General features: G+C 41.5%; 1 protein-coding gene across 1 annotated transcript in view; it reads right to left on the bottom strand.

The window, feature by feature from the left end:
* Positions 1–9,175, bottom strand: part of cpne8 (copine VIII) — a 90,349-nt gene extending 81,174 nt beyond the window's left edge. Inside the window, exon 1 of the mRNA XM_073831793.1 lies at positions 9,069–9,175. Within this exon, the coding sequence (XP_073687894.1) occupies positions 9,069–9,175 (107 nt within the window). The remainder of the gene's footprint in view (positions 1–9,068) is intronic.
* Between the last annotated feature and the right edge of the window lie 7,162 nt (positions 9,176–16,337).

A 16,337-nucleotide genomic window follows, 5' to 3' on the forward strand; every position in this document is an offset into this window, starting at 1 on the left:
TTTTTAATTATCGGAACTTTTCTCCTAAAACTATAAATTGAATTAATTAATGCCAGAGTAATTATTTTACTTTATATAATTTATATAGACTACTTAAATTAGTTCTTAAAACGTAAGTATTAAAATGGATCAATATTAATTTCACTGTGATATGAAGTTGTTGCCAGCCACAAATGAAGTGGAGTTCATTTGTAGTTTTATTTTTCCTGAGGTAGGCCCGCACATGTTTGTCAATTGGATTGTTTCTATTATTGCCATATATGAAATGTTTTATACATTAATTAATTCATGTATTTATTTATATGGACAGGCCATCATTCATGGCCTATGTGAGCTGCAGGCATTATCCTGGCAGGAGGCTGAGGAGGTGTTCCTTCGTGGCCCTACTTATCACCCTAGGTATGCTTGTAATTTGCATTTGCAAAAAAAATATTATTATTACACAATATTTTTGACAATGGCATTCATCTTTTAGTTTAGTGAAGTTGAGGAATTTGACCGGGTGATTGCAAAAAGAATGAGAAAAGAAGCAACATTTGCCTCCCAGAAAGTAATTATTTTACCTTATGCATTTACATTACATTTTACATTTATTCATTTAGCAGACGCTTTTATCCAAAGCAACTTATAAATGAGGAGTTTTTTTTAATGCAATTGAAGACGAAAATAAAGTCACTAACACAATTCTTTCTTCCTTTTTTCTTGGCTTTGTCCTGTTTACAGCAAGATGACAGTGATTAAGGTGATCGTTAAATAAAGTACAGAATTGTTCATTATTGGTGTTTTGTCAATTATTTGAGTTTTGCTTCACATTCAAAATATCAAAAAACAGGTTTTGTAATGTTGCATGGTATAGCATGGTATAATGTTAATTAGACCATTGTATGTTGAGCTGAAAGAAAAAAAAGGAATTTGAAACATTGTACAAAAACAAACTAAAACATTGTAGCAATATAATGTCACATAATATTTTTCAGATGATAGTTCAATTTGTATTTGTATCGGTTGCATCAGCAATTTCCTTTCAATTACACCCACGCTAAAAAAATTAATACTGGGTAATTAGTTAGTTTGAGAACACAATGATTTTTTTTTTTTTTTTTTGGCACATGCATTAGGCAGGGAACGCAAATATTTATTTGGATAACTTTAAATAAAAAGAGACCGTAATATTGCATTCTAATGTTTTCAATGGCATTTGGATAAGGGTGTTAAGGGTGACAGCAGGAGGCGCTGTCTCGAAAAACGAGGGGTCTGAGAATGCGGGACTCTGGGTGCGGGACTGTCGATGCAGCAGGCTCCGAGTCTGCAGCTTGATAATGTTGGAAAGCACTGTCAAGGTGGAGAAACAGCTTATCAAAGCTGTACAGGAACAAACATTTTTAAATAAATTTGATAACAGAGCTACTGCAAGCGATTTGAACGCTGAAAATCTATTTATTCTTTGCTGAAACTACCGCGTCTTTATGGAGAGCGCATGTCATGGCTGCTTAGCAACGGCAGACGCCACTGGAGCTCAAACTACAGAGCGGTTTGGCAAAGACTTTGAAAGAAAGAGAAGGCAGCGCTTCAGCGTTTTCCACGTGTTTTTAGGCGCGACATGTGAACGGCCCCTAAAACAGATTCACTGCGATGACGACCTCTGAAGTGAGATATAAGATTGTTAAAACTTAACGGCTTTTTACCTCCTCTCGGAATCCTTGCTAAACGTGTGTTGCAAATAGCAGTAGCATCGTCCTCCTCTGCCTCCGTGAAAAATTTCCAGACCTGCGAAGGCGATGATGTCGACACAGATGATGACGTATTAAACGCGACAAAGGCTGAGAGTCACTGCAGTTTACAGTTGCGGTCACTTGCACTCGGAAAGCAGATGAATCTCAGATAAACCAGACTGATTGATTGATTTACCAGCAAGAGTACTTTATCGGATCGGGTTTCATTTATTTATCGGAGCAATAAAAATGACGTCATTTTTACCCATATCGGTCGATAATTTATCTGTCCGATAAATATTGTGCATCCCTAGTTCTAACGTTATTTTTATAACTTGTTATAAAATAAAAAAAATCCCTCACCTAAAAAAACAAACTTTCCAGTCCTGTCAGTCATACTGTGCTCGTTGCGCGCACTCTTCAACTACACACGCTAATTTACCATGGTAACAGACCTTGGGTGTTATTATAGCACAATTCTTAACACATTACTTCGGACCTCACTAATTTTCAAACCCTGGTTACGGCCTTGGCTATGACTATGAAACAAAACAAAACAATGGCAATGGCAATGAAAACAATGAGGCAATGAAAACAAGGATAAACGCTTGGTAGAGTCCGCTACAGCAAAACACTTCATGAGGGCCTGTTTGGCATGGCCCTCCTTAATTGGCTACCAAACAGGAAGTAACCATAGAGGAAGCAGAGGGAGCCGCAACAGTCAGTGTGAGTAAGGGCTCCCTCTGTTGGCCTGGTGTTACACCCCCATCTATTTTGCCAATTTTTTTTCACCATTGCATAAATTAAATAGCCAATATTTGCTTTTTACAGTTTTGTCTTGCTTTTCAAAGAAAAAAATCAATTACAAAACAACAATTAAAAAATTATTTTTAACATTCTAGTAGACATTATAGCCTACCAACAAAGCACAATTTAACAAACTAATAAGTTAGTAAAATAATATTCTTTGGCCTTCTTGAATCAGGCATGTGTTTTTAATGTATAAATAAATGCAGCCTCGCTGAGCAAAGGAGAATGTTATAATAAAGGTATTAATAGAGCTGTTGTAATGATTGTTATCATTATTTTTGTCTTACTTTTTTATTGTATTTTACAGAACTGTAAAATTACAATACTAACATTCATGAATTTATGAATAATTTGGCGAAAACCCGCAAAAAGACCTCAGTATTACGTTTTGCTGACAGCAGCAGATTTATGAATGATTCTCATCACACTTTGGACTTTGAACCCTGGCTAAGGAGCTCATGCAGCGCTGTCAGAATAAATACAATTCATGCATGCATTAGACAACATAACGTTCTGTTGCTTATTTACTAATGGTTTAAGAACATTTCACGATTTCAGTCATCATACAGTAACCAGCAACAACCAACCCTTTCTCTTCTCATGGAAGACATGCGATGCGATACTAAACAGTCTGGTGCTGTCGGTGCTTGTAATGATTTTTGCCTGTTTCTCGGACAGTTTTAAATGCTTTCACACTGCCCACATGTTTGCTGCATTAGTGTGCGCCTCTATTTGATCGCGTCATGCCATTGTTCGGTAGAATTATTTGCCATTTTTGCTTATTCGGCCAAACACCGCAAGAGCTTTTTTTGCTATTTTCGGTTGCCGAACATTCAGTGCATCCCTAGTCTGATTATTTTACTTAAAGGTTGTATTGTAAAGTAGTTATGTCCCCACTGGATGCAACAAATGCCTCGTTTATAATGGGTTTTATTTGTTTCTGTGTCGTTGCACCGAGAAACGGCATGGTAAGGGGCGTAACATTTCTATCACATGCTTGAGGTATTCGATCAATCACAATGCACCGGATAGCTGGCCAATCAGAGAACACCTCGGTTTCCATGACGACGATGAGTTTGTAAAAATCGAAGCGTTTCATAAAGGACCCCGAGGAGCAACAGTAATGTACAGTATGTGGAAAATAATGTTTTTTGAACCTCAAACTGCATCAAATTGCATTACAGCAAATACACAATGCTCTTTTTCGCAACATCATATGACCCCTTTAAAGGTTGTATCAGCGATTTCTAGCCTGAAACATAAAGTGTCAAATTCAGCTGAGCTTTCATCATGATCCGCTCGCTGCTTGCCCCATAAATTGTCTGTAAAAAAACCGCATCTCTCTGGTCAGCCTAGGGTCCGAGATATGCCAAAAAAAACAATCGGCACTACCAACCTTTCCACAGATAAACAAACAGTGTTCCAACCAATCAACGTCAGGGGTTTGGTGTTGTGGACTTTCCTACTGGTGCAGGGATGTGAGGGAGGCGGAGCGAAAGTCCACAACACCAAACCCCTGACGCTGATTGGTTGGCTGGGGCAGGCAGCGAGCGGATCGTGATGAAAGCTCAGCTGAAATTGACACTTTATGTTTTAGGCTAGAAATCGCTGATACAACCTTTAAAGGGGTCATATGATGTTGCGAAAAAGAGCATTGTGTATTTGCTGTAATGCAATTTGATGCAGTTTGAGGTTCAAAAACCATTATTTTCCACATACTGTACATTACTGTTGCTCCTCGGGGTCCTTTATGAAACGCTTCGATTTTTACAAACTCATCGTTGATGGAAACCGAGGTGTTCTCTGATTGGCCAGCTATCCGGTGCATTGTGATTGATCGAATACCTCAAGCATGTGATAGAAATGTTACGCCCCTTACCATGCCGTTTCTCGGCGCAACGACACAGAAACAAATAAAACCCATTATAAACGAGGCATTTGTTGCATCCAGTGGGGACATAACTACTGATTTTAATGAGTCATACTGTCTTTTTACGGTTGTGTTGCGTTGTGTCGCACCTCGTAAACATAACACCATGTCTGCATTTGCATTCGTAGAACGAGAAACAGCAAGCACTACTCTACACTGCTCAAAAGTCACATTAGAACAGTCAGTACTAAATTCTTTAAATATGAAAACGTACTTACAGGCTGTGAGTCAGAAGCGCAGAGTTTCCTTGCAATGTTGGAATTTCCCCACTTTATAGCCTTAACCCTTTGTGTACAGCTGGCATTGTTACCTGCTCTCCCAGGTTCAGGAAACAGTCCTCCGTGAAATGCGCATGACCCACTCGAATATTTGCATTGTACTGTTCCAGAACAGTGTTGTAAATATAACTTCACCACTGATAGTTCTAGTTGTGTCTTCATTTGGAAGGCCAAACAAAGTACTTTTGCTTTTGCAATGAAACCCACTGCGTCTCCACAACATGGCGGCTGCAACACTACTACAGCTGGTAAAAGTTACGCCTTCTTACTTTCCATAAACATATGGGCAGTGTTATGCTAATCTAGTCTCCCGTGACGTGTTCAAGTGAGGACGTGTTTAAACGAGCTGTTTTAGGGAGGTCTGGCTGAGTCTTAACTTTTATAATAAATATCTCTTTGGTTTTGAGACTTTAAGCTTTGCAACTTTACAGATCTTATCAATGCACAAACAGCTTATAATACCCCAAGGACAAAGGAAAACAAGAAACCGCATCATATGACGCCTTTAAAATGTGTAATGTAGTAGATTACATTACTAACTACAACTACAATTTGGCATCAGTGACAGACTACAATTAGTACGCAATCTAGCCAGTACAGAACAGCGCTTAGTGATGTTAATGCACAACGTACGCTGTTTAAACTAATAATGAGCTTGTCTTGTCTCACAGTACATACAACAGAGAGTGTCTGCCTGCATGTACAGTATGTTAATGTGCAGCTGATATCATCTACAGTAACTACTGTACCATTCACTGCTCCTGCTACCATGACAATTGAATTAAAGGCCAAGAAAGCACAGATATATATATCTTCCCCTCACTATGCTGTAGATCCATGTGCCACCTGAAAAAGTCAGAGCCAGCCATTACAGCGCAAAGCCGAAACATCACGGTAGCTAGAGTACAGAAATGCTCCAGAACGAGAATCCTCATTAAACATTTACACGGCCGTTCCCCTACGAAACAGCACATTCCCATTTGAAATCCCAGCACAGCGGAACCCTCCGCCCACATCAAACACTCTCCATCATAAACAAGCCCAACTGCCAATCACATCCACCGACACTCCCTGTCCTCTTATGATTTTAATTAATGTTTATCCCTGTTCCTCTTCCGGACTCGTTCCGCATTCATATTTAGAACATGGTGGTAAAACACAGGGGAATAATTCATGAGGAATGTAATTAAAGCATGAAGTGAGATAAAGTTTAGTGGCACTAGATGACGTTCCTCTGAGGGGCCTAAATATGGAAAGTCCGTTCTGTAAAGATCACCGCATTGACGAGCAAACAGTGCCATCAAGACTGACATTATAACTGTATTGAAAACTGAAGAAATCAATATTGATTCTAAATTCAAGACTACATCATATCTGCTTTGCGTTTGTGCCAGTATGACTTTTAAGTATGTTTAATGAGTGAACACTCAATCAAAAAATATAATATCATTCTGCGTTTGGCCACTTTTAGAAAAATAATTGGATTATGGAAAAATTGTACATTATATGTTGTGTTAGGGCAGCAAAAAAGTTACATTTACAGAAAAATTAACAAAAAAAAATTCCTGCACAAGAAATATAATGAAAAAAGAATGCAAGATATGGTAGTATCTCTCTTCATAAAATTACAGAGAAAAAATATAAACCAATAAACCATTAATACACAGTAATTGAGCATCAGGGATTTAATTTTTTTTATTTTTATCTACTTTTTACTAATAATTTTAGTTTTTTTAACTTGTAAGCATATGTGACCCTGGACCACAAAACCAGTCTTAAGTCGCTGGGGTATATTTGTAGCAATAGCCAAAAATACATTGTATGGGTCAAAATGATTGATTTTTCTTTTATGCCAAAAATCATTAGAAAATTAAGTAAAGATCATGTCCCATGAAGATTTTTTGTAAAATTCCTACTGTAAATATATCAAAATGTAATTTTTGATTAGTAATATGCATTGTTAAGAACTTAATTTGGACAACTTTAAAGGTGATTTTCTCAGTATTTTGATTTTTTTGCATCCTCAGATTCCAGATATTCAAATAGATGTATCTCGGCCAAATATTGTCCTATCATAACAAACCATACATCAATGGAAAGCTTATTTATTGAGCTTTCATATGATGTATATATCTCAGTTTTGTAAAAATTAACCTTATGACTGGTTTTGTGGTCCAGGGTCACATACATGTATACAATTTAAAATATATATTTTCAACAAATTCTAAAGCAATGTAATGGTATTCACAATAGAATTTCTTTACTGTTTAATATTTAGCATGTTTAATATAATACACACAGTACTCATATCCTGCTTAATTAATATTTAATAAATTAGCATGAGGTTTTTGTGGGAAATGTTTTCAACTCTTAAATGGTTCACACAGCTGATTGCATTTATAATTTTGACTGACAGATGAAGTCAATCACTCACTCCCGTCGTTGTTTTTAAAGACCAGGATTCTTCTCCTGTTTGTCGTCCTTTGCCTCTTTCTCTTGCGGTGTGTATCGACACGACCTCCGACACAGAGGGTCCCGCTTCAATATGCTCAGACGAAACAAGTCAATCAGTCGATACAAGCGCTCCCTGCCTCTTGACTGTCAAAAGCTTCACTGCGGAATCCAGGAATAGCTTTTGTTTTCACCTTCACAACTATTGACGCCTGATTTGTATTTAAAGGATTTTATCAATGCCTAACTCAGGTGTTAGTATTTCATACACACCTGGATGCTGAAACTGCATTGTATTTTCCTACTTAAAAATGAATAGTAAATATAGGTTTTAGGTATGATTTATTAATTTGTTTAAATATAATTGTGACTCTGGACCACAAAAACAGTCATAAGGGTCATTTTTATTATTGTTATGTATACATCATCTGAAAGGTGAATAAATAAGCTTTTTTGTTAGGAGAGGACAATATTTAGATACCGCTATTTGAAAATCTGAAATCTGAGGTTGCAAAAAAAAAAAAAAAAAAAACTAAATATTGAGAAAATCACCTTTAAGGTTGTCCAAATTAAGTTCTTAGCAATGCATATTACTAATCAAAAATTAGGTTTTGATATATTTACAATAGGAAATGCACAAAATATCTTCATCTTTACTTAATATCCTAATGATTTTTGACATAAAAGAAAAATCAGTCATTTTGATTTTAAACAAGTATAAAAAGTATAAGAATAAACAGTTGCCAAAGTACCATCCTGTAATGCCTGAAATATCATTACTGTATTTTACAGGAGATCTGCCAACCACAACTGCCAGCTTTTAATAAACTTTATCTATTTTACAGTGATGTATTTACAAATGCACAGAACTTAAGAAAACCATGCAGGCAAATCATCACTTGATGAAAGCCATAAATGACTAACAATAAATCTTCAGGTGCAGAACTGAGTTCTAAGTGTGATTTTTACCCAACAGACCAACCTCTACTCCCTAAAAATAACACACATGCGTATATCATATATTCACAGCCGACCGCTGCTCTCTCAGCACTCATCTCAGGTGTGAAAAGAGGTGCATTTTAATAATGAACAATGAATAGACTAAATTACCCCAGTTATTCAGGAGTTTTTACATATCAATGCATGTCCATTGTGAGCTTTCAACAAAGCATCTGAATTAAATTCTGAGGTCAAAAGGAAGTTAAATAGATAAACTCAATGCTTCTCAGGACATCATCGCTTCATGGATGTAACTATTAGCCTATGCAATACTGCATAACTATCTGATGGAATGCATCACATTTAAATATACAAACAACATATGCTTTCTGTAACATATAGATGGAATCTTATGTATTATGTATTCATATGCATATAATACACCTTGTAAATATAAACACGTAGTAACTAGTTAAAAATATACTGTATAGCTACAAAGCAGCTAGAAAAAGATCTATTATAACACGTGAACAACACCCATTTTCAAGTGATATTATCGTGTATTTTCATGCAAAATTCTATACTTATAATAAGAAATATAATGCAATATACACACAGGTTTCGTGGAACGTATTCTGAACGATTTATATATTGGATATAATAAATCACTCAAATGACCCTTCATGACTGACGCATATGACTTGTTTTGATTATTTTGCAATCAAACGATGCACGCAAATTTTAAATAAATCACTGATAATGCACTTTATAAACGCAGAGGCTTGCAAAAACAGACATAGCAAGAAGAGCGAACATAAAAACTAATTCAAAATGTAATGCATTGTGGAAAATGCTGATACAGCCTGCAAATTCTCATTGCACGCGTGAGTGTTTGGCATCACAGAAGCTTTCGGATTCACTCGTGACAGAGCCACGCGCGTCACTCACCTGCACGACACGGTGATCTCAACTTTCGTGGCGGGAATCACCGCCGCGAGCGGCTCGAAATCCGCCAGACTCGCCATATTCAATAAACCGCTCATCGTTGTGGACATGCTGCTGTCACCGCTGCTGCTGCTGCTGCTGGAGGAGCGCAACGGACAGACACCGCGAGCATCCTTCAGTCCGTGGATCTGGAGCGGGTGGGTGTGCGCGCGCGCGTGCGTGCTTGTATGTGTGTGTAAGGGAGTCACACAAGCGACGTCACAGGCGCGCGAGCAGTCCACGCGTGAGAGAATTCCTGCCTGTCACGCGCTTCAGCGAGCGCCCAGGTGCGTGAAAGCAAGATGCGTGGCTTGTTTGTAGGCTACTTTATGTGTGAACGCCAACAGGACGCTGCGTTTACACAATAGCTACAATTATGGGCCATTCTACAGAATTGGTGCAAACTGATGTCCCACAAGCCAATACATTTGAAAAGCATTTAAGCATACTAAAATCCCTCAATTATCTATGGAAACCCACTTATTATTTAAAATATCACGAAGTTTAATATACATAAAATCAGCATTTAGTGGGTACTTTCAATTGAGAGGTGGCTGTCCCAACCCCTAACCCCTAAATTTCCATATGGAAAAATCCAAAATCCATATAATGGACTTCTATGGTGCACCCGAGTTTCAACTTCCAAAATGCAGCTTCAAAGGGCTAAAATGATCACAGCCGAGAATTAAGGGTCTTGTCTAGCAAAACGATGGGTTATTTGCTAAAAAAAAAATTACAATTAATTTATATACTTTTTAACCTTAAATGCTCGTCATGTCTAGCTCGGGGTGTACTCTGTGTAGAGATTAAAAAGTATATAAATTGTAAATGTTTTTAGAAAATAACCGATCGTTTCACTAGATAAGACCCTTCTTCCTCAGCTGGGATCATTTAGAGCCCTTTAAAGCTGCATTTAAACTGCATTTTGGAAGTTCAAACCGGGGGCACCATAGAAATCCATTATATGGAGAGAAATCCTGAAATGTTTTCCTCAAAAAAAACAAAAAACAAACATAATGTCTTTACGACTGAAGAAAGAAAGACATGAACATCTTGGATGACAAGGGGGTGAGTACATTATCTGTAAATTTTAGTTCTGAAAGTGAACTACACCTTTAGGAAATGCTACTGAAATCATTTTTGCATTTTATTCCATTGTTGTTTTTAAAAAAGTGAACTTTAAAAAAATATATATTTAATTCATATTTTCTTACATAAACTGTAAATGTGTCCTGGGCGATATGGCAAAAAAATTATCACGATATTTTTTTTCTTTTTTCATATCAGTCAATATCGATAATTATCACAATAAATGACAAATCTTTATATCTATCAATTTTACAGGCAGATTTTCACTCCTAAATGAAAAAAGAAAAACAGAATAGTTAATTACTTTCCAAATTCTTTCCAAACAATGATCAATTGAGGTAGAATACAGATTAGAATATTACTAGCAAAATCAACAACAATATAATACAATATTATTAATATTAATAGAATATATAAAACGTTTTTATAAAAAAAAAATAAGAACTGTAATATGATACAACACTTGTGACTGTAAATGCAGAGTTAAAGTGATTTAAGTATATTTATCATTCAAAATAGATAAATAAATAAATCACCATGCCAATGCCTTTGTGCAGCTGATTTAACACATTTTGTAAAATGTTTTAGTGGTCTGACAATATAAATAAAAAAAAATAATGGCTCTGTTATAGTTATGTCAGTTTATGTACTTGGTTTTTCCTATTGTCTCCCCCCGTTGATCTGTGTACCTTGGTTTAACCCTCGTTAGCATCATCCCCTTCACCTGTCTGTAATTATTAGTTTCCCTTTAAAAGTCTGTCTCTGAGTTCAGTACTGTCAGAGTTCTACCACAACCGGACACACAGACCACGCCCCCCGAAGACACACACACACACACACACACACACACACACACACACACACACACACACACACGTTCCCAATCACCTGACTTCTGATTACACACCTGATTCCACTTACCACACCCCTATATATACCTGGACTGTTCACTTCTCTGGCGTCTGGTCTACAGATCACATCCCCTGCGATCGCGGTCTCTCCATGACTGCGTTGGACTCTGTGTTTCCCCATCGACTCTGTTGGATCTGCTTACCTGTGCTATTGAACTTCTTAGATAAGAATACTCACCTCAAAACCTGCTGCATGTTACTTACCAATCTGTTAATAAACTTACCTTTAATGTTTTATACTTACCTCCGTCTCTGCCTCCATTGTGACAAGTACGCTGTCGGTCTTTGATTTATGTTACAACTACGTGTGTGGATGTCATTCGTTTTCCTGATCAGTCTGTTCCTTGGATTTTATTAAAAGACTCTGTTTGTTGTTAATTTGTGTCGTGTCATCCAGCACCAACCCGTAGCAGAAAAAGGCCCACCGAAAACAGTTCACGCCGTTTTTCCCCTGCGTTTATTTTCTTTTTTTTTTCCCAGTGATTGTTTTGTTTTTGTCATGGATAACCCTGCCATCCTCATTCTGCTCCTGGAGCATGGGAACCGCTCTCTCGAGGACCACACTAGAGACTTTGTGCGACTCGTTCCATACACGCACTACCCGGACAACTGCTTGTGCACGTTCTATCACACAGGACTTAACACCGCAACCAAATCGCAGCTGTCCGGGGAGGGTCCTCGAGAGAGAGCATCGCCGATTACATCAAGTGGGTGCTGGTGTCCAGTAGAACTTCGTCGGCCTATCTATCTATTTGTAGGCCTCTTTTGAAAGTCGCTTCAGATAAAAGTTTCTGCTAAATGTTTAAATGTAATGTAATAATCCTTTATTTGGGGCAAATACAATTTTTGTACATTATATTCAAACCAGTGAATCCTTAAGTTTGAAAGTATGATTAACTTTTTCCATTTACATATAAAAATTGGATTCAAAATACAACAAATCTCATAAATCACACTGAAATATTGATAGAATTTTAATTGTGATTGATATACCTCTTGAAAACGTCTCAGGTTACATAGGTAACCCTTGTTCCCTGAGGACAGGGAACGAGACGCTGCGTCCTGGTTCAGGACACTATGGGAACTGCCTTCAGCGTGACCGGTTCTGAAGCTTTTATAAAACAACGGCAATGAACTTGACATTGACCGGCGCCAGCCCATGACGTCATTAACAAGGCGCCTACTAGTATAAAAGGGCGCTTGTGAATGCATCAACCATCTTTTTGTCTGATGGAGACGTAAGTGGGGCCCGAAGCATGGCTACGAGACGCAGCGTCTCGTTCCCTGTCCTCAGGGAACTAGGGTTACCTACGTAACCTGAGACGTTCCCTTCCGGAGGGAACTCTACGCTGCGTCCTGGTTCAGGACACTATGGGAACGATATACCAACGCTGCCATGCTGAGGAGTAAGTGAACAACTGACTGATTGAGGAGTCAAGAAGGAACATCACTCCCCACTACCGGCGAGAATCGCTTGGGCCGACGTCACAGCTGGCTCGGCCACCCAAGCACGGAACTCCTAGGAGTGGAGGCCTGATACTTCTAAGCGAGAGTAGGCCTACCTACACTCACCGCTAGTAGTGAAGCTTACCCTTAAGCCTTCATACTAGGCGGGGGTTCTGAAGAGTGGAGGCTCTAAAGAGACTCTCTAATCGAGAGGAAGCCTAGCAACACTCTGTGCGGGAGTGGAGGTCAGAGACCTAACTACACTCAACACTGGAGGTGATCCATGAGGCTCCAGGAGCCTAAGCAATAGAACCACTTAAGTGGAGTTCTCAGGAGAGTGGAGGCTTCTGCAAGAAGACTCTCTAGATGAGAGGAAGCCTAACGACACTCGATCCTATAAGTAGTGCTGTCTGCAGTGGAGTTGGAAAAACCCAGGGGTTTTTAGAACCAACTCTAGAATGGGAACGGAGAAATAATGCGTAACCCATACCATACAGGATTTTTAAAAAAGAACCCAACCTTCGGGGGGAATCTTTACCACTCATGTGGATTTTAGAAAGTGCCCAAGGACTTGCTTGTGCACTTACCACTTCACGTGGGTTTTTAAGGAGTGCTCAAAGCTTCGCGTGAGTACTCACCACTATTGTGGGTTTGAGGAGGTGCCCAGAGCGTAGCGAGGGAATCACCATATAATTATCACAGGCGACAGCAAAGCCTGGAGCTTCGGAGCTCTGTAAGAGTGGAGGTCTCAAACATAAACCCTTGTGTGAGGGGAGACCTGACTACACTCACGCTTGTAAGTACAGAGGCGGAGCTTCTGGAGAACGGAGGCTTCACAGAAGACTCTCTAAAGGAGAGGAAACCTGACAACGTTCAATCCACTAGCTCTCAGGAGTGGAGGTCTCAAATAGCCCCTTTAGTGAGGGGAGACCTGGCTACACTCACGCCTAAAGTACTGAAGGCGGAGCTTCTGGAGAACGGAGGCTTCACAGAAGACTCTCAAAAAGAGAGGAAACCTGACAACGTTCAATCCACTAGCTCTTAGGAGTGGAGATCTCAAATAACCCTTCGTGAGGGGAGACCTGACTACACTCACGCCTGGAGGGAAAGACTGGAAGCGGAGCTTCTGGAGAACGGGGCCTCACCAGAGGGGAAGCCCAACCACGCTCAATCCGCCAGCTCTTTACGAGTGGAGGCCTCAACACTCTAAATGAGGAGAGACCTGGCTACACTCACGCTTGGAGGTACTAAAAACGGAGCTTCTGGGGAACGAAGGCCTTCATAGAGACTCTCAGAATGAGAGGAACACCTGACAACGCTCAACCTCCCAGCTCTACAGAGTGGAGATCTCACACCAAATATTCAGTGAGGGGAGATCTAGCTACACTCACGTCTGAAAGTACCAGGAGCGGAGCTTCAGGGGAACGGAGGCTTCACAGAGACCCTCGGATGAGAGGAAGCCTAGCAACGCTCAATCTCCTAGCTCTATGGAGTGGAGATCTCACCCAAATATTTTTAGTGAGGGGAGACCTAGCTACACTCAACGCTCAGAGAATACCAGGACTCACAGCAGGGCCCAAAATGCTGAGAGCAGGGCCCTATAGAGTGGAGGCTTTGCACGAATCTCACAGAGAGAGAAAGCCTGACAACACTCAGTCTTGGTGAGCGGTATTCTATTAGTCCCTAGCGAGAGATGCTCGAGAGTGGAGGTCTTAACAAAAATCTCACTGAGGGGAGACCTGGCTACACTCAACGCTACAAGTACATGAACCCACCTCACAGGATACTGTAAAGTGGAGGCTTCAAGTCTGGAAAGAGAGAGCCTTAACAATACTCAGCTTTGGCAGAGGGCACAAAGCACCGAGCACAGCGGTTAGCGAGGCCTAAGCAGGCCTACCAGCTAATACCACGGGTATGTACTTGTCAGCGGAGCACTGAGGGGAGCGAAGGCTGCAACTGGACGGTTCTCATGTAGGAGAACACATCTAACCGTTCTCAGTCTAACCCATGGGGAAGACCCAACCTACGACATGACGCCATAGGCGAAAAGGAGGTCTGAACAGCAGCAGCGAAGAGCGGAGGCTCCTACAGAAGGACTCTCAATCGAGAGGAAGCCTGCAACACCCTGACAACGCTCACCGTGGCAGGAAAGTCTAGGAGTGGAGGTGCTAACCAACAGGGCTCACTAATGATGAGGGGAGACCTACTACACTCAGCCCCTTAAATGCTATCTGGACAGAGCTGTAAGCGCCTAACAGGTTTCAGGGGTGAAGCCTGGAGGCCAGACCAGGGCTTCCGCCAAGGAGGGCCTAACACTGTACGCTTCGGAGTAGAGCGAGGCTCACGAGAGCCTACCAGCTACCAGCACTGTCCAAATTTGATAGAACTGTGAGAAATCAGCCTTGAAAAAAGAAATCCTCACACTTAGGGGGTTTCTAACCTTTCCTCTCTCACTAAAGAAACTTCTTTCTTTCCCTATTAGACAGGGCCCTGGGGAGCGGGGCCTTCAGTGCACTGACTCACAAAGAGAGGCAGCCCATGCGCTCAACCCTGGGTTGCACCTATCCTAAAAGGAGGGTGGGGAACCTACCCAAACCTCCCGGTCTTCACACTCAGACGAGCGGAGTCTAAAGGGACTCTTACCACGGGACGGGGGAGACTACCGCATCCAGCGGGTGGGTGAACGTGCATATGCAGGTTTGCCACATTGAGCTCCAATGGCGGAGGCTCCAGGAAAAACACTCTCACTCGTGAGAGGGAGCCTAACAACGCTTTTAACCCCACAGGAGTTAACAGAAGTGGAGGCCTAGACACTATCTCAGATTGAGGGGAGACCTGGCTACACTTAACACTCGGGGACATAGGGGCTCAGATTAAGGAGCCCAAACTAAGTCTCACCCAAGCGGAGCTGGTAGACAAACATTTACATACACACATAACACCCATATATGTCAGTTCGTATGCCGGGCCGTCAGAGTGCGTTAGTAGCTTCATCATAGGCCCGGCCCCGGAGTTTAAGGGGACAGGAAGGCAGGCGGCCGAGCGAGCGCGAGGGGCAAAAGGAAGGGACCTCAGGTACCCGATTCACGCCTGCTTTGACGCCGACGCTGGATCGTTTCCCTAAGATCCTGCTTCCTATGCCGCGCATCACGCCTCCTCTGAGACCTGCTCCGTGGAGGTGGAGGGCCTCGAGTGGCCACACTAGCCACCTGGCCCTGCCTCCGGTCCTTGGGCCGGGACGGGCCAGGCTGTTCCTGGCGTTCGGGTGCGGGCGCGGACCGGCGAGGGATGAGTGATTTGAATGCCGCTGAGCGCGCCTTCGCCTCCCTGAACTTCTCGACCACCGTCTCTATGGATGTGCCGAAAAGTTCGGAAGGCGAAACCGGGGCATCGAGGAGAAAGCGCTTCTCTTTCTCCCCGATGTCCGTGAGGTTCACCCACAGATGCCTCTCTGTGGCCACCAAAGCAGACATAGCGCGACCGACCGCGGTCGCTGTCTGTCTGGTGGCCCTCAGAGAGAGATCGGTGGTGCGGCGCAGCTCAGTCACCTCCTCTGGGGAAAGCCCCATGCCCTGGTCCAGATCTTTAAGCAGATCGGCCTGGTACGCCTGCAACACCGCTACAGTGTGCAGAGCAGCACCGGCCTGACCTACTGCCGCGTATGCCCTGCCGTTCAGCCGCGATGTTTCCTTCAGCGGCTTATTCGGCAGGGTTGGAGCCGTGAGTGTCGACGTCCCTCCTGATGAAAGATACGCAGCCAGGGTATCTTCCACCGGGGGCATCGACA

This window comes from Garra rufa, chromosome 25, assembly GCF_049309525.1.
Source record: "Garra rufa chromosome 25, GarRuf1.0, whole genome shotgun sequence".
NCBI classification, from domain to species: Eukaryota; Metazoa; Chordata; class Actinopteri; order Cypriniformes; family Cyprinidae; genus Garra; species Garra rufa.